The sequence below is a fragment of the Micrasema longulum genome, unplaced genomic scaffold (genome assembly GCF_059751315.1).
Source record: "Micrasema longulum isolate JH-2025_06_02 unplaced genomic scaffold, ASM5975131v1 h1tg001635l, whole genome shotgun sequence".
NCBI lineage: Eukaryota > Metazoa > Arthropoda > Insecta > Trichoptera > Brachycentridae > Micrasema > Micrasema longulum.
The window spans coordinates 774941-802358 of NW_028278815.1; the positions used below are offsets into that span (position 1 = coordinate 774941).

The 27418-nt window shown below is 33.4% G+C and overlaps 1 protein-coding gene and 1 long non-coding RNA gene across 11 annotated transcripts in view; one reads left to right on the forward strand and one right to left on the reverse strand.

Moving 5' to 3' along the window:
- Positions 1 to 27418, forward strand: part of klar (klarsicht) — a 732252-nt gene that overhangs the window by 632894 nt on the left and 71940 nt on the right. For all 10 annotated transcript variants that reach the window (XM_088237010.1, XM_088237009.1, XM_088237011.1 and 7 more), the window contains one exon: positions 25579 to 25719. In XM_088237010.1, the coding sequence (XP_088093136.1) occupies positions 25579 to 25719 (141 nt within the window). The remainder of the gene's footprint in view (positions 1 to 25578; positions 25720 to 27418) is intronic.
- Positions 1 to 27418, reverse strand: part of LOC148274505 (uncharacterized) — a 152678-nt gene that overhangs the window by 70523 nt on the left and 54737 nt on the right. The gene's annotated exons all lie outside the window — the stretch shown is intronic.

The window sequence follows — 27418 nt, forward strand, 5'->3', positions numbered from 1 at the left end:
TATATGTTTATTTTTCAGCTACCTATATTTTTCTCATTTTTTAGATCTTTATCCCTAAATTAACGGCCGGGATTAGACAAAAATATCTGTCACAATTCTCGTTGTTAATGGCCTTCGTATTTATTTTTAGTTTTCATATTGCATAGGCCGTAGTCGTGATCTGCCACCAATTCAACATCCAACTATTTTAATCGTTGGTTTTTATAGATTTTACATGGAATTCCTCCGAAGACAGCTTTCTTCGAGATGTTTTATGTCGGCTGTAAATGTATTCACTGTCTTGGCTGAAGGAAATAAATGTATCGAAGCACTGACGTATATTGAATACACCCGTCATTCATATACCAGCAACATCTTGCGCGGCCTTCAACAATGAGGAACTTCAGCCCTACGGGAAATTGGATACAAAAAATGTTTTTTTACGCGTGGTAAAAATTAGAGCATTCAATTATTAGCAAAGTTTCTTGAGAATGTACGAAAAAAATATTTTAATAAAAACGAACTACTTTGAACGACGTCACTAGTTCATATGAATCAACCAATGATTAGAGAGTTGTTGATTTCCGGTTTACTTACCGTCAATGAACCAATCGGCAGAACTGACCGTGAAGAAGTGGAAGAGAACTTGAAACGTCACACGCGGAGTAACCAAAAATCAAAAATTCAAAACTTAAAAAAATCATAACGCTTATAATATGATACACATTTTTAAATTTTTAAAATTATTTTTTTGGCTTAGCTTATTAACAAATAAACAAATTAAGTAAACCACTGGACTTCCTCATTTAATAAAAATATACTACAAATCACAATATAAATTGAAACATCCACCTGAAAAAGAAATATACATATTCATTCATTAGTTCATGTGTATTTATGTGTAACTCGTTACCATAGATTTGACATTAGCGCAGTTGGTTAGACGGCTAACTGTGAAACTAGCGTTGCGGGTTCGATTCCCGCCAGCTGAAAGAAAGAAATCCTAGAAGAAAGTTTTTACGATATCGATGAACTTCAGAACTTGATTTTCAGAACATAATTTTAACCTATCGTTCTTCTTCTTCAGCCTTCTGTTCTCCACTGCTGGATATAGGCCTCTTCCATATGCTTCTATTTTTCTCGGCCGGTTGTTACTTACAGCTAATTTTTACCCCCTAGAATAGCTATGTCGTCGGACCATCTTTTTTTAGGTCTTCCGACGCCTCGCTTATTCTCCCAGGGTCTCCATCTTAACATTTTAGGGGTCCATCTTGTGGGGTCTTGTCTCGCAACATGTCCTGCCCATTGCCACTTCAGTCCTGCCACGCGATCCATAATATCCGTTATTCTGGTTCCGTTCCTAATGTCTTCATTTCTTATTTTATCTCTTAGGCTTATACCAAGAATGGATCTTTCCATGGATCGCTGTCTGCGTTTGAGCTGTGCTACATTTCTTTGTGTGAGGGCCATGGTCTCTAACGCATATGTTGTCACTGGCAGTATACATGGCAGTATATATACTGGCAGTATACATGATTCGTAATTTTTACTTTTCAGGCAAATCGGAATCTCTTTATTTTCAAGTATGTGCCTCAGTTTTCCAAAAGCTGCCCAACTCATTCCCATTCGTCTTGGCAGTTCCGCCGATTGGTCACATCTCGTTTTATGAAGCGTTATTTCTACTAAATTATACTTCGTTGGATATTACTTATTTTGCGAGTCTATGAGGCGATGTTGTGTACGGAAAAATGCAAAAATAAGGTTAGGTTAGGTTAGGTTTTGAATCGGGTTGTGGTCCCGTGGCTAGTGTTGTGGACTCACGGATCAGAGGTCCGAGGTTCGAACCCCTCTCTACCCCAACTTGATTTCCATTTTCTAATGGTGAGTTATTTACAACTCGTTGAAAATGGCCACCAAAATGGAAATATTTGGGTAAATCATAAGAACGCTAATATTTCTTTTCTAAAAAAAAAAAAAAATCTGCAATTCACGTAAGGATGTCTTTATTTATAATTTATTTGTAAATCAGCGATACGAGTACTCAACATTATTTTAGGTACGTGTATTTTGTACATACACAAATCTGGATTTCTCCCAAGGGGGGAGTAGGTATATATTTTTATTAATATCCGAAATATCCATAATCATAAGCATCGAATATCTATAATCCTGAATTTGAAAAAAATTCTACCTCATCTCTGTAGGGATATTAATAAAGATACGATTACTGCTTACATTTATTGACTAGTCTATTTCGTTTTACTGTTTCCTGCGTGTAATTTCAGATTCGTTACCGTAATTTAGGATAATTACTATCTCATTACTATGTATATCTAATAAAAAATCTTTGTACTGACACCTCTCGAACTGCAGGGATGAAATAATCACAGCAAGACCATAGACGTATTCTGTAATCATACTTATCACAAGAAGTAAACACACGATTAAGGTTGTAATGATCACCGCAATTATTGCACGCGCAGGCTTAATCGTAAATTGCTCCAAGCAAAGATGTTTCATTCGAGTTTGCATAAATAGAACTGTTGCATATCTAATATAATATTTATTTATTTATTTGGTTTGTTTGTGTTGATTAGGCGATTACGGTTGGTACATAATTAAAATTGAATGTAGAACATATTGACATGAAGGACCTTTATAGAATTGATAAATAAATAATAATAATAATAAATTTCGACAATTTTTCTTGCGCCGTTTTCGTGAGTAATCACTTCAAGGGCGCTGTACATTATACTTAAATAGAAAATTAGGTTTATCTACAGGCTAACTCTTAATTACCATTTACTAACAGACAAATTTTACAAATCATGTAATACACATAATATGGTACTTCTGTATGGTAAGCCGATTTTCAGCCATCCACTCACCTATTTTTACAATGCGCTGAATGATGGCTAATTGTAAATTGTCTTTATCGATTGGCTTACAGAAAAAGCATATTTGGGTACCATCAGCATAACAATGAGCCTATAATCCGCAAGATTCAATTTTTCTACATCTTTTGTATATAGGAGATACAACAATGGCCCTTAAACCGATCCTTGCGGTACTCCTGTTGTTACTGGGTGTACTGAAGATCTAGCATTTTGAAATGCAACCTCATACTCTCTTTCATAAAGACATGACTGGAACCATAAGTGCGCATCTTCACAAATACCGTATGACTTCTTAAGTCTCTCAAGAAGAATTTTATGATCGACTGTATCAAATGCAGCACTCATATCCAGGAGAGCAATCAGTGCTAGATTTCCAGAATCAACAGCCATTATTAAATCTGACAGAATCCGTACAATGCCTGTCTCTGTTGAATGAAATCGCCGGTAAGCGGATTGCATTTCGGGGAAAAATTTATTATCATCAATATATTCAACGAGTCTGTGCCACAAGTTTTTCTAATATTTTCGCAATTATAATAATATATATATATGGTGCGAGCATTGAAGTATATAACTAGAGTTAACATAAGCGTTCGAAATATGTTCCCTCACCTGCGGCCAATTGATCTATGTTTGATAGAACGGACTTTAATCTGTTGCGAGCGTTCGCCAGCTACTTTTCTCCTCAAAATTACTAAAATGCCTTTATGAAACGACAAACAAAGGTGACGCATATGCGGAAGGGAGCGACATACTGAATAGAACTTACAGTCGACCGATGTAAACAGTCCGTGCTCTTTACTGTACTACTTGTTTTGCTTGTCAAAGTCGACGTGACGTTACTTGCTATCTCTGCTGGTCAATCCCTGTCCTTTGAGGACGACTTTTTAACTCGGATTTATATGGAGTGTTATCTCTTTATATTATATCTCAATGGGTGCGAGACCAATTTATTAATTATTTGACTTTCAAAATATATACGTATCTACTTTGAAAAGAAACAGAACTGAACATTCGAAATGATTAGAAATCACCTTCTTTAGTAGCGGTTCCCAATTTTTTTTACTATGCAACCTAAATTCGTCTATCTTTTTTTGGCAGAACCCTATCTCGACAATAAAACAAATAAATTGACAAAAATGTTATTTTTAAGACTTTATTGTTTGCATGCTGTAATGTTTGAAAAGAATGATTTTTGTTCACTGTTTTATTCATAATACTCCCTAACTCTCGGAACCCAGCGGAACACTTTTTAGGAACCGCTGCTCTATATCTACATTGCAAATTTCAAAAAAGTTTTTTTTTTAATATCTTGAGTAGTGCACACATAAACATATTCTTATGTGTGCTCTAATTATTACATTGTGTATGTATATATATAGATATATTTTATAAACTGTCCCTTTATAGGACACATGTTTTGTGTTAATTTACAGCTTCCAGACCTAATAAAATAGGTTGTTTTTTAAGATAATAAAAATATTGCATTTGAAAATGTTAAGTAGAAGACCGATCTACCAGTGAACGTTATTACAATACTCTTGTGACACAAGACTTATTATTCATACGAACTATTAGAAAATAAATATCTCAATTCTGGTGGTATATTTATGTACCACTGTCCTACAAAGGATTAACACATATGTTTGCAATCCGAAGATTACATTTTGTGCAGGTATTTATTTTGTAAAACGCTTTACTGATGTACCTAGAATGTACTTAATTTTTTTTCTTATTTTTCCACATCCGTTGCTAAGTGTAGCCTGTGGACATCACCAGACGCCTCCAGGAGACGCTATCGCCAGCCGGCACTCTCGCCTCCTCCCACGTCAGTCCCACGTTCCTCAGTACCGCCGAAAAAGCCCAAAAATCATCATCGACGGCAATCTACGCGTACATATAATAAATCTAAAATCAAATTGAAATATCTTACACGATTAGTAATGTTAATTACGTTATTTTTTACAACCGTATTTACGAGTGCACTTAAAAGATACAAGTCTATTATATTTTGTATTTCGTCTTCAATGCGAAGGAATTAGTAATTAGAGTGCTGCATTTCAAATGATTGTGCTTTGTGGCTTTCATTATAACCAAGTTCTGTATTGTAGTTCCGTGTACGAGTATGCGCAAGGTAATGAGCAAAGTGTAGCAGGGGCGAACAGTGTATAGAAGCGATTATGCGCAGCCTACCATTATATTTTACCAACCATAATAATGTTTTATTTTAACTTTATTTACAGAAAAACAAAAATATAATTACCATTTATTTTAAATCATTTCCACCGTTTGTATTTTTTTCCCAATATAAATACTAATAAAGCGCGCCAAGCGCCTGCGGTGAGCCAGAAAACTAACCGATTATTCCAGTTTATTTTTTCATACAAATAAGTATACTATATTTTGAATGTCTTTTTCTCCTGGATTAAACTCGCAGATTACACAAATTATTTGAAGATTCTTGATTTGGAAAACAGTATTTCAAACATTGTTTCTTAAGAACTATTTTTCTTTGAGATGGTACTTTTGACATAAGACTATAATTACTTTCATGCGTCATATTGCAGGATATATAGCGCTCCACGCGGCCGTTTTTAGCACTATTAATTACTAGAACGATTCGGCTAGTTGAAATTTCAATTGAATACCTAATATCGACTGAATTCATAGTGGTATTTTTTATTTATTTTTAATGAATTTTATATTAAAGTATTGGAGAATACATCTATATTGTATAATATATCACGCAGTTACATCGTTTGAGTTGATTTCGTGGATGAGAGTTGTTGTATCACACAGAACCACAGTAAAATATCAATTTATAGTATATATTACTTACTCTATATTATGTACCTCCTATGTAGGTACAAAAATATGATATTTTTTAATAGCTTACCTGTAAATAAAACCACCATTCGCCGCTGATGTGTAGTCATGTAATTGGCCAAGGTGAATATAACACTAACTTAAAAACACGTCTTGTTACTTTTACTCTCATAAAATCAGTGTGTAACTATTTGATACATTTTAATTAGTTTTTATACAGGGGTTTTGGTCCCATGGACTACCATAGAACGCCACCACGACTCGTTCCTATTTTTTTAACACGTTTATTAACGACTAACAGGCAACAGCAAAAAAAAACATTGAAATCATAATAATAAACATAATCCATGTCTTTTGGGTGATCCCGTGTAAGTTGGATTATTTCCGACGTTTCGGCTACCATTACGGGAGCCATCCTCAGCGTAAACCTAATAAGTTTACCCTGGAGATGGCTCCTTCAATGGCAGCCAAAACGCCGGAACAAATCCAACTACATGGGATCACCCAAAAGAGATTCATTTAACATGGATTATGCTTTGGGAAATAACTGGGAAAAATATAGTAAATTGGACGAAATACGTTTTTTTTCTAAATATCTAAATGAAGGATCACTTATTATGTATTTTTGTAAGGTTTCTTTTTTGGAAATATTAACTACGAAATGTTTAAATACATTTAAAAAATGTATGGAAGAGGAGTCAAAACCTATCTTTGTCATTACACCCCTTCGCGTTAAATAATTCGCAGTAATTAAATTATCTTCTCCATCGGTTAATCGCGTGAATTCCACAATCCAGTGTCCTTAACAATATTATTATACGAGTTAACTACTGCTATTACTAGGTTTACATAATGTCTTCGTAATAATATAATATCCTGGTTGGCGTGTTACACGTGGCATTAAATTACCGCGTGCGGGGCTTGTTGTTAAGCCCATTTTATATGGATCGAAATACCGTATGTGAGATTTGACAGATTTTTACTTAAACATATTGTGACGCGTAATACACCAATTGAACGCAAAGGTTAAAGTTTGCCTCATGTCGCAATTTCAATTTTGAAAATATCGTATATTCTGCGCACACTTAAAAATTTTTAATATGTCAATACTTTTTTATTGAAAGTAATCCTCAAGGTTTTTACATATACTTTTTTTATTTGCATTTATTACAATTATCTCATAATTCAATTTTGTTACTCTGGTCTAGAATTCCAAACGTCCATACATTCCAAGCTGCAGGACGTGTTGCAATCTAGCTCCTATTTTTGTTAACGATATTTAACAAATAGTACATTTGAAAAATAATATAAAGGCAATCTAGATTTCTTACCGTCCTTGCGCTATGTAGCTGCAAGACGTGTTGAATTCTAGCTCTTATTAAAATATATTGTGAAGGGGCCTATTGTTGGAGTCAATAGTTGTGTTGGACACTTAGTTCGTCGACTCTATTCTGTTTTTACAGGTAGGTCAGTCAGCGTGCCTACGTTATGCGGAGAGTTTTTATACCTCCACTGCAGGCTAAAATATGGTGAAGGAAATCGGCTGAAGTCCTAAATCCAACATCTCACGCGTGGCTCTCACTTCAAAAGGTTGCTTTAAATATTATAAATAAAAAGAAGTCGTACTTACATGATATTTGAACACTATTTATTTCAGCAAGAATTAAATACAATAAAATGAATGAGATGTATTAATGAATTTTGAAATAAAAAAATAGGTCACTGAATTTACGTTTTACACGAATATTTTCTACGACGCGGTTAGCGATAATTTCGGAAGACTACGATCGTGGATCCTGGTAGTAAGTGGCGGGCTGTAGAGGTAGAGAAAAGCGAGCGATCAGTGCGTCGGAACTTCTATAGGCTTACCTACATCACTGAACCTCTGGGTTGCCAACCTGTCGCGTTCGTAGACTATGCCCGACGGTTGGCAGTACCTACTTCTGAGGCACCGCACTATCATAATTTCAAATGGGAAACTAGTACTTGTATTCCAACCGTCCATATTCTCTGTAGCTGCACAATGTATTGGAATATTTATCGCACAGCGCCCTTAAGGTAATTTTCACAACACTGGCGCTATGTCAATAATCGAACCATATTTATATAGCATGCTTTATTTACATGTTCGCACAAAAATATAAGTGGAGATAAATCCGCCTCGTAGTGTAGTTGTTGGCTCGTTCGCCTACCATGCTTGAGGTCCCGGGTTTGATTCCTGGGAAGGTCCACATTAAATGTTGATTTAAAAAAATGGTTACACACAGCGAAATTTCATTTCTGGACTGGCACCTGCAGCGTAAGGCTGATCACCTCACCTTCATGCTAAAGTGCGGACAGAAGTATGATGATATACAAGTGATTACTTTAACCAGCCAAAGACAAGTCATAAGCCCCATAAATATACCTTGCTTATAACGTACAAGGTTTATATCTGTACCTTAGAGGATAAAACACGAGAGTCTACTTTTTGCCGGTTTGAAGTTAAAAATGCAGAAATTATTCCAATAAGCTTTTTTATACGTAAATAAAACACCGAAATCCACTTTCGTTATAAAAATACATCTTTAAATTGAAATAAAAATCTAAAGTCCACTTTGTTCTAATGTAAAACAACATAAGTAGGTAGTCCCAGATATTATATTTTAATATGTACAATTATTATCAAAGTTCTTTATTGATTAAATTGGTCTCATTTGGTTCAAAAGTTCTGAAGTTTAGAAAATCACACAATCAGAAAATCAGTTTCCTGAACATTTCGTTCAATGTGACTCCCGTTATTTATCCTTCAAGGTAGAGATATTATTTACTATTAAACGGATAGTTGATTCTTTGCTTACTTCCTAATTTATAGCACTTTCAAGGAATCTCCGATTACTCAAGGTAATTTATTTTAATTTTAATAATAAAGCGTCTTTATCCAAATCGTATCTTGTAAAAGGGATCCATATAAAACGGCTTAACGTTCGCAAACCACCAAGCAGTGCGCCTTGTATTCATCCTCTTATTTCGCAGCATCCACCTGTCCTTATGTCTTATGCAAGAGAGACGTCTGTTTAAAGGTCGTTGTCCCTGCATGCACTTTTCTCGGCCTTAGTATCAGCTTACCAACTTCGTCTACCGAGAACCGTGTGCCTGCTGATTCACTGATCATTAATTCGTTAGCTTTTTAATTTATGCACCAATTCGAATCATCATTAAACATATTGGATTTATTGCAATCCAATTAGTTCGTTTGCCGCATTTGCTGTGTTTTGAAACTATTAAAACAAATGTACTTAATTTATCAACAAGTAATCAAACATTTTATGTTTTTAATCTTATTTATTTATTTATACACCCATTGAGCATTTACAACGACGATAGATATACTACGTTACATCAGCGAAAAAATATACATCTTTATATATATAATTCCTTTATACGTGTGATGTCACCGTACTCCTCCTAAACCGCTTAACCGATTTACGTGCGGTTTTCAGAGAAATATAGATCTTTGCGCTGTGCGTGTTCGTAGATATTAAAATCTTCAATCAAATATGTAAAAAAAATTAGGAACATAAATGTTTTATTCATAGATCTCCCAGGGTTGTATTCGAAAAGAAAGCATTTGCAAAAAAAATGGAAAGATGTTTTTTTGTGTATAAAAAAGTTTGTTTTCGAATGTTTACAAACAGCACTTGTTTTTTTGGATTGCCACTGCCATGAGGCCGGCTAATCTCCACTCGAATTCCTCCTGTAGGATTTTTTATTTGATAGTCGCCGCTGAATACAGCGGCCTCCGTGGTGTAGTGGTCAAGACGCTTGACTCGTCTTGCATGGAAGGTTCCGGGTTCGATTCCCGGTGAGAACACAAAAATTAAAATGTGATTTTTCTCAATCCTGGGTGCTCTGTGATGTAATTCACCACTATAATTAGGCCTCCTGGCCGTTGTGGTGCAAAAAAAATGTAAAAAAAAAAACGCCTTAAACAAATACAAAATAATATAAAGAATGTCAATACACCTTAATTTTACTGTGCCGTGCGGATTTGAACGATACGTGTGAAATATACCATTCTCTGTCGGACATCGACTCGGCTGATTGATTTATTTGGAAATTCTAGTCAGCCATAACGGACACAGATAGTCATTTCACAAGTCTCAGAAAAAACTTTTTTTTTTTTGTTCCGAACAGTTTTTAAAACGCATCCTCGTATATCACGTTGACCCCTGAACCTTGTATCTTACTATTTACCCGTTGACATAAGACGCCACTGTAATCACAGCTTTCATCTATCAAACTTTTCAACGGACTGACATAAGGCCTTGTTCGGCTCAGTTACTTTCGTTCCTACAATTCTGATCTATGAAGTACGCCTCCCTTTAATTGCTGGTCCCCGCCCCCCGTCACTTTCTCCATCCCAACTCCTGGAAGCAGTCAATCATCAGCCACTTGACCTTCACCCAGATAGCCATCACCCATCACCGATGCCATTACGCATATCGTCACGTATTTCTTTACTTCTTCAATATCCGGCGATTGAATTTTGGTACAACGCTTTTTTTCCCGGTGGTATGTTTGAAGCGGTCTATGTAACTACAAATTCAATCGTGTTGAAATTAAATATTAACGAAATGGCTTATATTTTAAGATGACAGGTGAATCCAGGTTGTAATCTAGAATAAGTGGGTTCTTTCCCCGTTACTTACTAGCTTACACGAAACAATATTGTTGTATTTATATGCATAATTTAAGGATCTTTTTTGGAGTATTTTTTTATGAATATTTATTTATTTTTACAATAAAATAACATACATAATTGTTTTGTTGTTCCCGCAAAGCCGATGCTTGTCTGCGGGTTACATTACATCATTATTTTTTTTTATGGGTAATATTCTCTTGCTCTTTTTTTTCAGTTTTTGGTGAATTTTTAAAATATAGACCAGACTAGGAACTAGACTTTTATAAACTAAAGATGCCACGAATATTCTGATATCGCCCCGAGAGTGTTCAATATTTTGTAAGAGCGTATTAAGCTCTCAAGGACTAAAACTATTTTCAAGAAAGGAGTTAACGACTGGATTTTCCGTAGTGGGAGGGATTTGAGTTGGAAACTCCTTGATGATTTGCCGAATGTTTGAGTTTACGGTTTACCATATTGATGTGCCATATATATGAGTTTTTTAAAATGATTTTTTAAGTTACTGATCCTATATTTGTAGTGATATACTCATGTGTCTGTGTCAACTAATTGCTAGTCCTATCTCAACACAGGACTTTTAGTCCCATTACAATAAATTAATATCCCAGCACTCTTCAAGGGCGCTGTACAATAAAATAATATCCCATCACGTCTTGCAGCTACAGACCGCATGAACGATTGGGATTCTAGTTCCTCGTTTCCTATTATGATATATTTCAATTATAACAAATAGGAGCTAGATTACAGCACGTGTTTCAACTAGATAAAGCATGAACGGTAAGTAATCTATCCCCCATTTACATAATGTTTTTATTTTACAATAAAGTTTTGAGTTTGAATAATATAAAAAAAAAAAAAAAAGTTTTAAACATTTTTAAAAATAGGAGTTAGATTATAACAAGTCTTACAGCTACTGAGCGCACGGACGGTTGAAATTCTAGACTTTTAAAAAAAAAAGATAGAAGCTAGACCATAAATCGACTTGCGGCTACAAAGCATAAAAAAAACAGAAGTCTACATTACCCATGGATGCTAGAGAACTAAACTACGAGTGGGTTAATACAAAACATTAATTACATGATGTAAAAACTTATATTTACAAATAAGTTATTAATTAAAAAAATACTTGGTACACTTCCACTTATTTATTTTGACCAATTAGCGCTTTCAGCATCTTTAGACTGGGAAGATGCCCATTAGAGGGTGAAAGCGCTAATTGGTCAAAATAAATAAGTGGAAGTGTACCAAGTATTTTTTAAATTAATAACTTATATGTAAATATAAGTTATTACATCATTACAGTGGAATTCCATCAAGAATTTTCAATAAATAATTGAAATAAAACATTAATTACATGTTCTAATTAGCTTGCATAAACTCAAGTTTAATTTTGTGATCTCGTTCGGAATCGAGCCAGGAATCCAATCCACTACACCGCGAGGCCGCCTCTCGTCTCGACAAGACAAAAATCTAAGTTTTCGTCTGTGGTACCATTTGCATTTTTCATTATAAATTATTATTATACACAGTACACCTACCTACATGCTAATGGTATAGAATAAGCACTTAGCTTTAGCTATTTGGATTGGATCGTGCGTACAGCGTACAGCGTACAGTGCATAGATCGGATAAGAACCGATCAGCAATCTACTACGCGACCACAAAATTGTCTATAATGCATATATAGTACTTATTTCTAAACCATTCTTCAACCAATGGCGGATAATTAAATAGACGCGTTACAAGCGCGTAATAAATGGCATTTCAATTCGTGGTTAGTTGCCTTCCTTCCATTTCTTTCTCACATAAATATTTGCATGTACACGTATCATGATTTGCAATTACGGCTTCCATTAGAGACTTGAGGTTCTCGAAATTTCTAGAATCTCGAAATGCCAGTATCGAAAAGCCGTGCGATTCTGAACGCTCTCCAGGTGGTTAAAAAGAACGCGTTGCAAGCACATTATTTACATACTAATTAAAAAAATATAACCACGACAATACCATATTATAAAATATAATATACAAAGAAAGCATCCACCCCTTTCCCGAAAGGATTCATAAAGACTTGAGTCTGTCTTCAGTTTCGCATATCAATATCAATTTTTTTAAAACTAACTAAGCGAAAATTTCATATTTCTTTACAATCAACCGCAACAAAACAAAGAAACTTTAAAAGCTTTCATTGTACCCCTCACTGCAGTATTGTCAATTTGTGATCAATCAAATACACATGGTCAGCACAATCATCTTTTTCTAATTTCCCAGTATGACAGTGGAGGAATACAGTGTTAGTTCCAAATTGAGACCGCACCCGCACGCTTCAAATCCCGCCTTGAATTTGAACATCTATATCCCTTCTGATAAAGAATTAAGGGGATTTGAATCCAGTCCTTGTCTACAAAAATTTGAACAAACTCAAAATATTGTTGATAAATCCACCTGGTCCATGAAGAACTATAGAAATTGAAAAAATAAAATTTGCAGGCATTGCCTAGTATGTAGGTGAAATAATTCAATTAGATTAACCTCACCCGCATAAATAAAGGTTTCAGCTCTTTAACTTCACAAACATCAACAGATGAAAGAATTGAAGGAATATAGATGTTCAAATATGAGTAGAATGGTGAATTTTACACAGTGTGTAAAGTGGCCACTTAAACCAGCCAATTATAGGTCATAAGCCCTGTAGATGCCTAGACTAGTTGTAATATGATAATGTTAACAGCTCCCCAGGGAGTTGAATCCAGTCCTTGTCTACAAAAATTTGGACGAACTCAAAATATTGTCGATTTCATATGCTTTAATGTCTAGTACAATTTCATACGTATTTTTTCATTACTTACCTCAACAATTCTACTATCTACAGAGTATATGCCCCCACTCGCATATCTTTATGGTGTTCAAACAGATATAGACACAGATGTGTTATCATTACGGACAAAGGATTCATCGTGATCAACAAAATTTCAAGCTTCATGTATCGTGAATTTTCTATCCAAAAATCCTGATCACCGTGTGACCGCAAAGCGTGTTGAGTTTTGATAAACTTTTGTCCTTTTAGAAAGTTGTGTCTAATCAATTTTCTCCCAAACGCATTCTTCCCAACAATAATGGTAATACTGCGGTTATTTCTCACCGATCGATTTCTTCTTGTTGCATACTTGCTGCTTGTGCAGCGGACATCGTGTGTACCTACATAATATATAATTATGTTCTTTTAGTGTGTTTTGCGCTGTCAAACAACCACCTGGCGTTATTCCTTGGATTGTAAAATTATTTTATACAGGACACGTGAATACTTGTATTGTGGTGATTTTTGGCGTAGTTACTACAGGAAAGATCGACCAAGTAATGAAATTGACGGGACTATGTCAATCGAAGCTAAACTAGCAGTGCACAACGGAGTTTTAGTCACAACACTTATGTATGTATGGAAGTGAAACATGGAACTGGCAGAGGAAGGATGAAATCCGAGTGAACGCCGTTGAAATGCAATATCTTAGACGAGTGTGTGGGAAATCAATGTATGACAGGGTTACGAATGATGAAATCAGGCGAGAGTGTAAATCTGAGTCAAGTATAATTGATAAGATTGAGAAAGGGTCTCTGAGAAGGTTTGGTCACGTAGAACGAATCGACGACGAAAGAATGGTAAAACAAGTATATATGGCGAAAATGAACGGTAACGTGAGACGAGGACGACCAAGGAAGACGTGGCATGATCAGATAAACCAAAATCTTAAGTCTGGTCATGTCAAAAGCAGACAGAACCGAAGGGCATGTATGACAAGATTTATGAATGTGGAAGAAGCTAGGAATGTATGCCATGATAGACGTGTGTGGCGGTTCATTCTCTCTGCCTACCCCTTCGGGGAAATGGCGTGATGGTAGTAGTAGTAGTAGTAGTGCCTGTCATGCCGGGAAATTACGAGGCTCCGCACTGAGAAAGACGTCGAAGAAGAATTATTACGTATTTTCGTGTTTTTGTTATAATTGATCATATTCCTCCATTTGCTTTTTCTCCCCCACGTCTAAATGAATTGGTATTAAAATCAAGATCTAAGCCTCCGCTCTCCGGCGCAAAATCCATCTGTGTTTAGAAAGTTCTACTATATGTAACTGCAACAATACTCGAATCATTAAAATACCTCGAGATTGCTCATCTCTGTGGGCCTTATTCTCATTTAACAGTTCGTCAGGGGTACAGAGTTCCACATTGTTATATTGACTGCACTACAACATGCATTGCGGCAATTTCAATTACCTGTGTTTAGCTGACTCATGTTCTCCATTTGTATGCACGTCCGAAGTTATCTTTTCTTGCATCATCAGCGTATACACTGTTATTAGCGGGTTATCGATACCCGTAATAATTGACTTTCTCCGTTTCTTGGTTCTTAACCTTCATCTCAATACTGTTCGTCATTTTTCTCTCTGCGTTGATTTGTTGTTCCCCGAGGAGGTCTTTGTTTAATTTAATGTGAAATGTTTTTCTGAAAGCCCTTCCAATATTTGTTACCTCTTATTTCGTTGCAATAATTGGATTTAGTAATGAAACTCATCGAGGAGATTACACAACCGGCTTCACACTGTGCGCCATTAATATCGTTATAATTAAAATGTAACGTACTTTTTACTTTCGGTATTAGGTACAGAGTAAAGATAAAATAATTTTACAATACTTCTGCATCGCGTGTTCGAGACAAGTCGTGTTTATTAGCATATCTCAATGAAATAGTCACATCGTGTGTAACATCTGAAATCTTCCTAAATGTTTTGTTTAGTAACACTTAATAACTTGGCATGTTGTTATTAATACACCAAAAACCATAGAATTAAAAATAGTCTAGAAAACGCATACGCACATCAAACAGAAGGCGACTAAACTACTCATGAATGAGTAGGTGTACGTTTTGACCCATTAGTTTATTTGTAGACGTCGCTCAGTACGCAACTCCTGATTTGAATTCAACTATGCCCTGTTGTGTCCTTTTAATGTGTAAAAATACTGCGAGGATCTTAAAGAAACAGGATGGTATCACACTTCATGTGTAATTAGAAAACGAATGTTTAAGTAGCAAATGCATTACTTCAAAATTGAATTATTTTTCCATCCGTCAGATTGTCAAAGAAACAAAATGGAAATTTTGTTAGTTTTGCCAGGGTAGTAAAATTTTTTACCCTACTTTGCTCATCTAATAAGAGAAATAATAAAAATTGGACCTCGGATTAAACAACTCTGTTGTGGACATTTGACCGACATTATCTACAAAACATCAAATATTATTTACATGATATAAAAATATCCGTTTTATATCAAATAAAATTTGTTTTATATTTTAAGTTTAAAGTTCATTAATTCAATTACTCTTATTTAATGACCCTTTACTTATTGATTCTGTTGTGTCAATCTATATTTCCACGTGCACAATAAAATTTTAGAGTAATTAACAGATTGCTTTTTTTTATCTTACATTTGTGTTATGATTATTTTTTATCCCATCGTGCAACATTGCGCGGTGACATCGCGAATGCGCGCGGTGAAAGTAGGGCATAGTGGGGGAATTATTTGACACAGTCCGATGTATTCAAATATGATTCTACGCTCCTTCTGGACTATTCTTAATTCTATGCCAAAAACATTTTTTTAATAACGTACAAATCTCTTAATATAGAAAGGCAGTAAAATCGTTTCCATTAAGTCAAATTGGAACGTATTACCGTCCGTTTGTTCTCTTTTTTCCTAAGTCGCTATTGTTTTGACACTTGCATCACCGGAATTAGTTCTTAAATACCGTGACTTTCTCAAATCGCCCGTCTTTGTTTGTTGAACGTAACATAGGTATGTATTTATATTTTCCGTTCCCTTCAAACTAGCGCTAGCTGTAGGCTTGTGTTGGCACCAGATAGTTACGCCCTTTGCATGTCCGTCTTCCAGTATCCGGACTAGCTGATTTCATTTTGTATTGATTAAATTGCTTTGATAATAACTTTGAAAAGATAAGAAACTATTTCGATACTACCCTACATACACTGTATTATTATTATTATTATTTTTTTTTTTTTAAATTTTTTATTTATAACACAAAGTATAATACATTGAATTACATTCCCTAGAGTTACAATAACTCAATTCGGGACATAAATAATATTAACATTTTGAAAATAACACATATTGAGATCAACAAAGAAAATTTTCTTTGTTATATTTATTTATTCATATTTTTCTCTTACAAACTATAACCAATAATAAAAATAATGTGACCTCACTGGGGTTACCCGTGCCGAGGACGCTTAACAATATACTTTTTTGAAATGTTTTTACAATTGAGAATAAACAAAGAAGACTAACTTAATAAACAGAGATAATTAACAAAATATTCAGACAGTTTTAAAAACTAGGTATAAATGAACATCTTTTTTTTTATATTACAAAACGCACAATGAAAATAACAAAAACCTTACATAAGCTATACACTTGTGGAGCGATCGATTCAATATTGGTTTGGGCAAATGAGACAATCCATTTTACTTCTACCTAGCTCCACTATCCATTTTTTTATGGCCTTTTTAAACATTTTCTCGTTACTAATTGTTTTAATAGATAGTGGAAGTAGGTTATAGATCCTAGTTGAATAATACTCAAAATCCCTTTGTTCGAAAGTGGTATGAGTTTTTTTTTGTTCAAGTTGTCTTTATATATTCTAAGAATGGTTACTAAATCAGTTTAACTCATAAATCGATATTAAAACATATTCAGGCCAACAAAGAACTTCTCTGCTCTATTTTGATCCGGTTTCATTGTACAAAATGAAAGATTCGATAATGGAAATAGTTTCTTGTGATACGTCACGAGACATAATATTTCATTTGATTTATTTAATTTCGCCTTCATTCTTTGGTCCTCTGTGCACATGAATAACCGTTCTCACGAAATAGACGAACGATATAATAAACATTAGATTAAAGCGAGTTACAGACATAACAGTAAAAACATGCGATTCTATTGTACAAAGGTATACACAAAATGGCCAAGATTTGATTCGAATGAAAAGGAATTATGCGTTCTGTTTTACATCTGTTAGATTACTGTTATAATTCTAATAATTGTATACAGTATCATTGGTTTTTCTTGTCTAGTTATTTCCGCCCCGTTTTATGTAAAAGCGTGGTACCTACCTTTACTTGTATTATCAAAATATTTTTCTTTTTTTTGAAAGGTGTTTTCGGTTACTCAATTTCTTCTAATGTAAACCAGAGATAATGTAGAACTATTACTAGTATGTAAACTAATTTTCATCTCATTCAGACGTAAAATTTTCTTCGGTGGACGGATTTTAAGATAAATTCTTCATTTCCGTCCATCGCTGTTGAACGTAACATAAATCGCGCTCTTTCCACCAAACAATGGCTTATAAATATGTCCCGGATGTGAACAGTAATTCTCCTCCACGGCGAGAGTTGTAGATTTCAGACACCGGTCGTTATTAGTAACGGTGACAAATTTGACAAGCCAATGCAATAATAATTTCTTCCTCTCTCTCGCCTCGCGGACTGTTAAACACACCTCGTCTTTAGATAAATGCATTATTTTTGTTTCTGCAATCATTTCTCGGTTTCTTGCAGTGTAAGTGTAAATTTAATATGCTCATATCCAGCGATTTAAAATAATATTTTTTGACGTATTGTACAATATTCACAAGTCAGCGGTTGTTTTAAATTGTTGTAATTTTTAATGAACATGAATGTATTACAGATACAATTTTATTTCTTCCATTTATTTTCTTTGTTCGTCAGATCTTTTAGATGTTTTTTCTACACCAGATGTTTTTCTTTTCCTATTTTCCCTCTGTCCTCCCTCTTTTTGGAAGACAGCCTGGGAGCTTGACGGGAACTTGTGTTTGAATGTTATTAAATTTTCCGCTTGGTATATTCGCTAAAATATCCTGGAAAAGTTTCTCCGGCGCCAACATCAATTTGCATGCTTGCCTCGCAGATAAGCTTTGTCACATCTGATGCACGTCAACTAAAATAAATCCACTGAGACATTTTTATTTTACCTAATTTCACGGAAGAACTTATCAACGTTTACTGTAGACAATATCATCATCGGTACATATCGAGACGGTATAAACTAACATCGATTTATTTGTACCTAAATAGGTACAAAAATGTGTTTATTTGTATGAAAATTTAAATTATTTTCATCGGTAACCGGAAATTGAACATGTTTAGAAAAAAAAAATGTAAACATATTATATTTATCGTACAGAAAACTTAATTTTACTTTGTATATAAAATTTCTGAAAAATTTCAACTTCCCATTCGAATACGCACCCATGTATATATATCAGCGTTCCAGATTCTATTTTTGGAAACTTTATCGCTTTCCTCTCCCTTTCTGATTTGTCGTTTCTCAATATTTCTAAATATAGTGAAATATTTCGACCTCGACTATTCAACCGAAAAAATTTATGATTCTCACTATCGTTTCGGATTCTTCAGTCACCCCTATTTTACTTTTCTGTCTCCGCCCAAATCTATCGATTTCCCTTCACTGCATATCAACAAAATATACCATGGGGGACTCTGTTTACATTGAGCCCACCGAAGATAGTCTTCCATTCAGCAAGTGCTTCATCAGATAGTGTCGAAGGCGTTATCTCTAGATTGGTTACAAGAAAGATAAACGAATTTTGTCAAGTGGTATTTTTGTCATGGTCCTATCTCACTCCCCCTAAAGGAAACTTAATGGATCTCGGCTCGGGGTTAATGTTTTATTTAATTAATTGTTCGGTCACGTTAAAATGTATTTGAATAAAATATTAACATTCTGTACATTTTTTTATGTAATATTTTCATTGTACTCTTGAACGTTAAAACGAATTCATTTAGAGTAATTTTGTTCGTGTATCACTCACTCCCTTTCAATGCAGCTGCAATATTCGCTTAAAAATAATCTTAAGGGTTCGCCACTTACTCTAATATGTTATTGGTTCATATACATATTTCCGCTATTAAGAGGTCCTTGGGGTTTTAATTTTATTTTACGTTCCCCCATGCAGTATTTTCACCCCGAATACTGGACTAAGTGGGTATTGTGAGGATTCTGAAGGGATTCGATTATTTGGAAATGTTGCAGGGTGAAGGGTCTTGCAGATACATACCATTAATTTCATTTGTCATGTATGCAATGGGAGAGAAAATTATTTACCAAACACGCGACGTGAAGCACACACTTCTAATGACTTTTTTGTGGTTGTTGTCCAAATTGAGTTACATTTCCTCTTCAACAATGCACGTTTATTTACTATCGTACATACAAGGGGGTTTATTTATCCTTTCTGGTCGTTAAACACTTGAATTAAAATATGTTATGTTTTACTACACTTATATACAGCGGATTCTCAATTTTCGACTAAGTTTTAAAATTTAATTTTTCTGAAACCTTATCGGTGTCCGCCTGTCCGCGTCTTCGGGCGTGTGGCTTAAATGCATTTTTTGCAAATGCGTACATTCTATTGTATGATAATAATGCGTCTTGTCTTAACCCGTTTCATTTCTTATCGTCGAATGTCATCAGACAGAGCACGTGTTCGCGTTCTATAATATTATTGGTTCCGAGAGAAACATGCACACCATTTTAAAGATATTCCATTTGATAGACAGCTATGAGCATTAGTGGTAACAGATCCTTTGAAATTCCGTCAAGGGACGGCTAGAGGTTGAGTTCCGTAACCTTTTAATAGTCTACTTTGTATCGAACTGATATTCGTTCGTCTTTCTTTCATCAACAGTTTTATGGTCTAGTTGTTTATCGCCTGTTTGAAATTTTACAAGCTCTGATATATTGTTTGTTAAATCTTGGAACAGGCGATAAATGCTGCCATTTTGTGGTTTAAATACATTTCTCATCATCCGTCGATTGTTTTTTCGTACCCAATAATCATCTCTAGAGCACCTTGGTGGAACTGGACTCGCGATCTTGAGTATTAAGACGTCTAATTAGGCACGATCACAACCAACACGTGTGGTGCAGAACGTGACGACACCGTGTGATGTAAATCCATTAAGTGGATGCCATAATATGCTCCAAGCAGTCTGAATGTGCGGTTTGCACTGCCGTCATTAACTCCGGCATTCTTAGGACCTGCAATGGTCGTGCTGCATCTTCTGGGGAACTCTCAAACTTTGTCTCGGGAAAGTTTTTTGAAAAATCAATAATCCTATCTCACGACAGTGAACCTTATTTAGGTAATTATATCAACCGGGTCTTACTTTAAAATGTAGGTATTTAAAAATGGCCACTTTGAAAAATCTGTATTGGTATTTTGTCTGTAAGCTTTATGTTTACTGATTTTGATACAAATATTAATAAAATTCCTGGGTTAAGTTATCACTAATCGTGAAGATGCTTTCTCGAAAGCGCTCGCGCTTATTGAAAAATTTATGAATCTCAACATTTCGGAGCAATCTATTTAATATTCAGTAGTTTTGTTTCATTAATAAGATGTCATTTTTTTTTTTAAATTTATTTATTATGACATTCATTTTACAAAAATAATATATCATTTTTTATTTAAACTCTGTTGTTGATAATTATATTTTTTACGCCTTTTGAAAAGTTTGTCTGAGTCTTTTGTTTGGTTTTGTCTGATAGTTTATTATATAATTTCAGTCCCTGATTTATTAGTCTCGATTGTCCTTGTCTTGTTTTGGAATGTTGTATGTGATATTGTTCTGATATTCTTGTTCTCCTGGTCGATACTAACGGAAGATTTAAATTACTTACCAGGAATTCATTTTCACTTGCATTTTTTATGTACGATACCGACATTTATCAAAAGTTATTTAAATTATATCAACTTAATTGTGCTGTTGAAATAATAAATGTTACGGACGCCTCTCAGAATATAGCTATTTACTAAATAATTATGCCTCACCCCTGTTTGGGCACTTTTTTCAGTACAGCTAAATACAATCTAATATCGGATTCGATACAGCTTAAATTATAACGAACATAAAATGGAGCAAGAAAGTGACTTCTAAATAAACTATGCATAAATATGATCCATCTTAACTTTAAGTACCTACTTATTTTATTTTTCTGGTTGGTCGCCGTTTTCGCTTTCCATTTGCTGTGTTTATTTTTAACTCGTCTCCATTAGTTTAAAGCCACTGCTTGCAAGATTCTTGGCGATGCCAATGGACCCTTGGATGTTTATGCTTGATATGGCTCTCCATTGTTTATAGGCTTGCATTTTCCGTGTGAACCGGATGGACATTTAAGATTCTGTCCATATTCTCCCATAGAAATTATGCAAGATGAAGTGTCGAACGGTCTAGAACAGCCATCTTATATTTGAATTCCTAGTCAATTCCAGCCCGGTTTAAAAAAATACTTCTGGATTGCCAAGTAAAACTTCTTCAATTTACCTTTGAATCTGAAAATTTTCATTGCTAGAACTTAGCAATTTCGTTCTCTTCATTTTTTTTACATAAACGGCACAAATTGTCTTTAAAATATACATTGAACATAAATATGAAGGAATAAAATCAAACATATGTTCATATATATCCAGGCTTTGCTGACAGAATGCATTAAGTCATTAAAACATGTTCAGAGATAATCGCATTCAAAGCTTTTTATTCTTTCAACGCATTTTTTCACCCACAATTTTTTTTAAGTTTTAAAAGATCTAGGCATAGCATAAAATTTGAAAGCATCATCTTTCACCTATATTAAAAAATATTTTATATGTATGAAAACTGTTGACTTAATGCATTCTGTCAGTATAGCCTCAATTTACGTGTATAAATACATAATAATAAAAGTGACAACTATAACAATAGTAACAAGTAAATACATATAAGTAACCAAAATATTGTTACGAGTATGCATTATATTATATTTTGATTCTGAGGACATTTGTAATGCGGAACTTCAGCCTTACGGGAAATTGGTACCAGATTTCTTTTCTTACGCACGTTAAAAATTATAGCATTCAATTATACAAAGAAAATATTAAAAATATTTTCATAAAAACGAACTAATTCGAACGACATCACTAGTTCATATGAATCAACCAACGATAAGAGAGTTGTGGGAGATTTCCAGTTTACTTACTGTCAACGGACCAATTGGCAGAACTGAAGCGGAAGAGAACTTGAAACGTCACACGTTGAGTAATTTCAGTTTTTTTTTTTTTTTAAATCATAACGCTAAAATCATAGCGATATAATTTTCGTTTTTATAATCGTCCATTAACAAACAATTATAAAAAAAAACACTTAACTTCTTCATCGATCACTAGCTCATCGTGTTCATTTTGTATCATTGGCTGGTTTAAGTGGCCACTTTACACACTGTCTAACATTCACCATTTTGCCCATGTTTGAACATCCACATTTCCTCAACTCTTCCATCTGTTGACTTTGGTGAAGTAAAAGAGCCGAAACCATCACGTGGGTGAGATTCATCCGGCTGAACCAAATCATCTACTAGGCAACGCTTGAAAACAATTTTCCAATATTTATACTTCTTCTTTTACCAGGTAGTTAATTCAACAATGTTTGTGTATGTCCAAATGCTTGCAGAACCAGCTAATGACAGGTCATAAGCCCTGTATTTACAGGCATTTGCCTAGACTTCCATATTCCCTTCTCAAAAATGTTTTCCCTCTCTGTTGAAATAAATTTTAACATGAATAACTCCCTAGGGAGGAAATCAAGCCAGTCTGCAAGCATTTGAACATACTCAAACATTGTTGACATTTTGCTGGTTTTATCGTATTTTATTAATATGCCTAGATGATAAACTTAATATGGACATTACTATTACCTCCAATAACATGCTCGTAACTTGATCAATATATTCATTTATCAGTCATAAAATTATGTCATTCATATAAAATTAATACACCAATGACAATCATCGTGTAAAGTTTAACTGAAAAAAATAATAAATTATTCATTTTAAGTAATTAGGTAGAAGTTTTAAAACTATGGTAGTTTTTATAGATACTTCACAATCAAGACATATTTTATTATACTAATCTTGTATTTAAATTATATTGAAGTTATTTTTATGTACCCTTACCAATGTTAATATAAGTTTTGTCTCTAATGTTTTTTTTTTACTCTGATTTTGAAGATAATATCGATTTTTCAAAAAATATTTCACGTTTATTGTGATTTATTTCTGTTGAGAATGATTACTTTCTTTTATTTCATTCTTTCATTTGTGTATAAAATGGATAATACTTTGATTTAAGCGTTCATTTTGTATCTCCCTTGTATATTATCCATCGCTTATATTTATTTATTTATTCAACCACAAAAGCGGAACGCTAATAGCATCTTTTCATCGCCATGTTGCAATATGTGGCTGTTTGTTTTGATTTAAGTTTTAGGGGCTTTGGACTGAATTTATCGAATGAGTGATGAAATTTTATTATATTTGTATGATAAAATTTCATCACTCATTTGAAAAACGGCGTGTATTACGATTTGCAATGATTGATTCAGATTTATTTTGTATTCATATATAATATAAACTCTTACGGTATGTACACATATTGATTGTAAACAGGTAAAACCTATTTAAAAATCCATAGTAAAATCGCCTTTACGTTTTTAGTGGCGATGTAAATAATTTATACATTTAAGTGATATTATAAATTTCAATAATAAATAATTTTAAATTAAAAATAACCAGAGCAATACTTAAAATTGCTTAAATAACTTTTCTTTGCAATATTTTGAATTTGTGGGTGTCCGAACCTATTTAGAAAAACAATGGAATTATTCCGGAAGTTTATTTTATTTATTTTATCAAGACAACTAACCAACGACGGCTTATAAGCAGTATAAATGCATAGACATTATTATCTTAAGGAATTTTTAAAATTTATTTTCTTAGTTTTAAATTAGGCTCCTTATGGAGTGATTTTCGTAAATCTACGGTTAAGTAAATTCGTACTTAAGTCGTTTTTAGCACGAAAAAGATTGATATCCAAGAATCGTCTTATATTTAAAAATATACATGTTTAGTGCAACAGGCATTTTTGAACACTAAATACATTTTATTTTCCTGCGATAGGTACTGTACTATATTTTTTTAACATCAGCCAGTTAATACTTATTGTAAGGGCAACACTCTGCAATGTTATTCAATTTTTGAATCGCGGGAGTTCGCGACCTTTCATTAAAAAAGTTATATTAATTCTCTGCATTGATAACTTGTCGGTTTACTTTCTTTTTCATCTTCAAAAGATCGATAATTATTGAATGTTTAATATTAACATTGTATTATTTCAGCGGTTTCTTTACGGTTAAATGTCAAAACTGTTATTCTGCAATCCATTCAAAGAATAACTGTCAAAATTTTTTGCAGTGTTCTCAGAAGTCTCACATCATGGTAATGTGACATAAAGGGCATTTAACTATATTTATTTAGTTTATTGGCAACCTCAGTTTTTTTTGTTGGTTTTTAGAATGTATGTTCTTGCTATGTTAAAATAATCAGAAGTTTTTGTTACAATTTCGTTAAAGAAGTTACAAGCGCGTCGCATGTTTATGTTTTAAAAGTGACTTAGTTTTGTTTTAAATTAAGAACGCATGTGTACTTACGAAATATAATACAGTGATTTATTAGAAAACTATTTTAAACACTTATTACGAAATGTTTACCAAACGTTTGCTTCCTAATAATTGACCTATTTATGCAAATAGAGAATTGAATCTATTAGAAAACTTATAAAGTAAGTTGTTTTTGACAAATCCGTTTTAATAACTTCATTACAGTTTAAAAAAATAGTGTGTAAGTATTTGCATACATAGATTTAAGGACTATTCTTAATTCTATGCTTGTATATTTATTTTGTTTAAAATAAATATACAAGCATCATTTAAGGTCATTTATTAAGCGCTTCCTATCTTTAAATTTAAATCAAACAAAATGTGTGTGAGATATCAATTTTTTTCTTTGTTTGAAAGGTCTATCGATGCCATTATGTATGGAATATAACATCATTCAAATGTCTGCTGCGGCTTCTTCTATTGACATTCTATTTCATACTATATCTTGACACTTTATTCCTTTGATCATTACATTCTTGTTTATATAATTTATTTATCATTTTGTGCCTGGAAGGGTAGATTTAATGTTTTTATTTTGTTTTATTTCAGAGTTTGACAAAACCGTCACAGTTGACTGATAGTGATGATGAACCGGTAGTGAAACACCCTCGCCTGATTGGTCCACAAGATGATCTCCAGATTTTGCACAACTATGCCGGTAATTCATCTAGTGAGGAGTCTTTCTCTGAGGTAAATATTAGATTTTTTCCCAAATAAAAAGAGTTATTGAAGTTTACTGTAATTTACAATAGAAATAAAAGACAAGTGTTACTTAAATTCACTAATTTGGAATAATCCGTGACCAGATTCAGTGCAGTCTTGAAGATGTCGCGAAGCAAAGAAACCGATCACTGGTTATTCCAAATCTGTGGATTTAAGTATTTATTTTTTATTCATTTATTATTTTAGAAATTTTGTATTTCCATGTTTTTTATTTTTTTAATTAATTTATTTTATTTATTTATTCATACAAAGATCCATAGTACAAAAAAAGAATAACGTATCCCGGACTCTAAGTAACTCATCCGTTAGCCCTGTGTTGATTTGGCACATAACAATGGAAAGTGGAAGCATGCACATTATTAAAGAATGCCAAAATAAAATTCATTACAATAATATACATTTTAATGAATATCTGAACACGATAAACAGTATATAAATCTATGCAACGCGGCAGTCTCCTGCAATGGTCTCTTCCCTTAGACAAAATCCAAACTTTCTAAAAAATGGCTTTCGTTTTGGAGAATTTAATACTTGGGACCACAAAAGAGAAATTTCTCTGAGCTAAAGTTGTATGTGTTTTAGGTATTAAATAATTCAAATTACAGGGAAACCTCGTAATTAAAAATAAGGTTCTTGTCCCTTGCAGAGGAAAACATTTATCATTCTTTTGAAATGTGCCCTATATATATATTTATTTATTTACTCATATTTTACTCTTACAAACTATAAACAATAATAAAAATAATGTAACCTCACTGGGGTTACCCATGCCGAGGACACTTAACAATATACTTTTTTGAAATGTTTTTACAGTTGAGAATAAACAGAGAAGACTAACTTAATAAACAGAGATAATTAACAAAATATTCAGACAGTTTTATAAACTAGGTATAAATGTACATCTATATTGTTTATATTTATTTTAATTTATTACCTCCATGGAAAACGCAAATGTCAACAATTATCCTTTTCTCACTTAAAATTCTTATTTATTTTTTATTTTTTGTCACATTTAATGTTTATATCTTTTTAATTTATGAAAACTTAATTGGTCTTTTTATGTTAAAAAATTGTTGTTCTTAGTACTTATTTTGTATGACTGTATGTTTTCTAAATAAAATAAAATAAAATAAAATAAATTACAAAAGGCACAATGAAAATAACAAAAACCTTACATAAGCTATACGCTTGTGGAGCGGTTGATTCAATATTGGTTTGAGCGAATGAGACAATCCCTTTTACTTCTACCTAGCTCCACTATCCATTTTTTACAGCCTTTTTAAACATTTTCTCGTTACTAATTGTTTTAATAGATAGTGGAAGTAGGTTATAGATTTTAATTTAATAATACTCAAAATCCCTTTGTCCGAAAGTGGTATTAGTATGTATTTGTTTAAGGTAAACAAAATTAAGTTTTATCAATAATTTATCCTTTAAGAGGAAATGCCGTCTTACTTTTATTTATACAGACGTATTCCTGTATTTTCTCCCTAGATTATGGCACTAGAGCAATGTTTTTTTTTTTTACGTACTATAGTTATTTACCATTGGCGTGTCTTTTTTGGTTTTTTGATAAATCGTTTCTTATGGGAGCTAGGACCATCCAAAAACCCATAAAAGCACCCAGTTTAATCTGCCATCTTCGGACGTATGGTATACAAATACG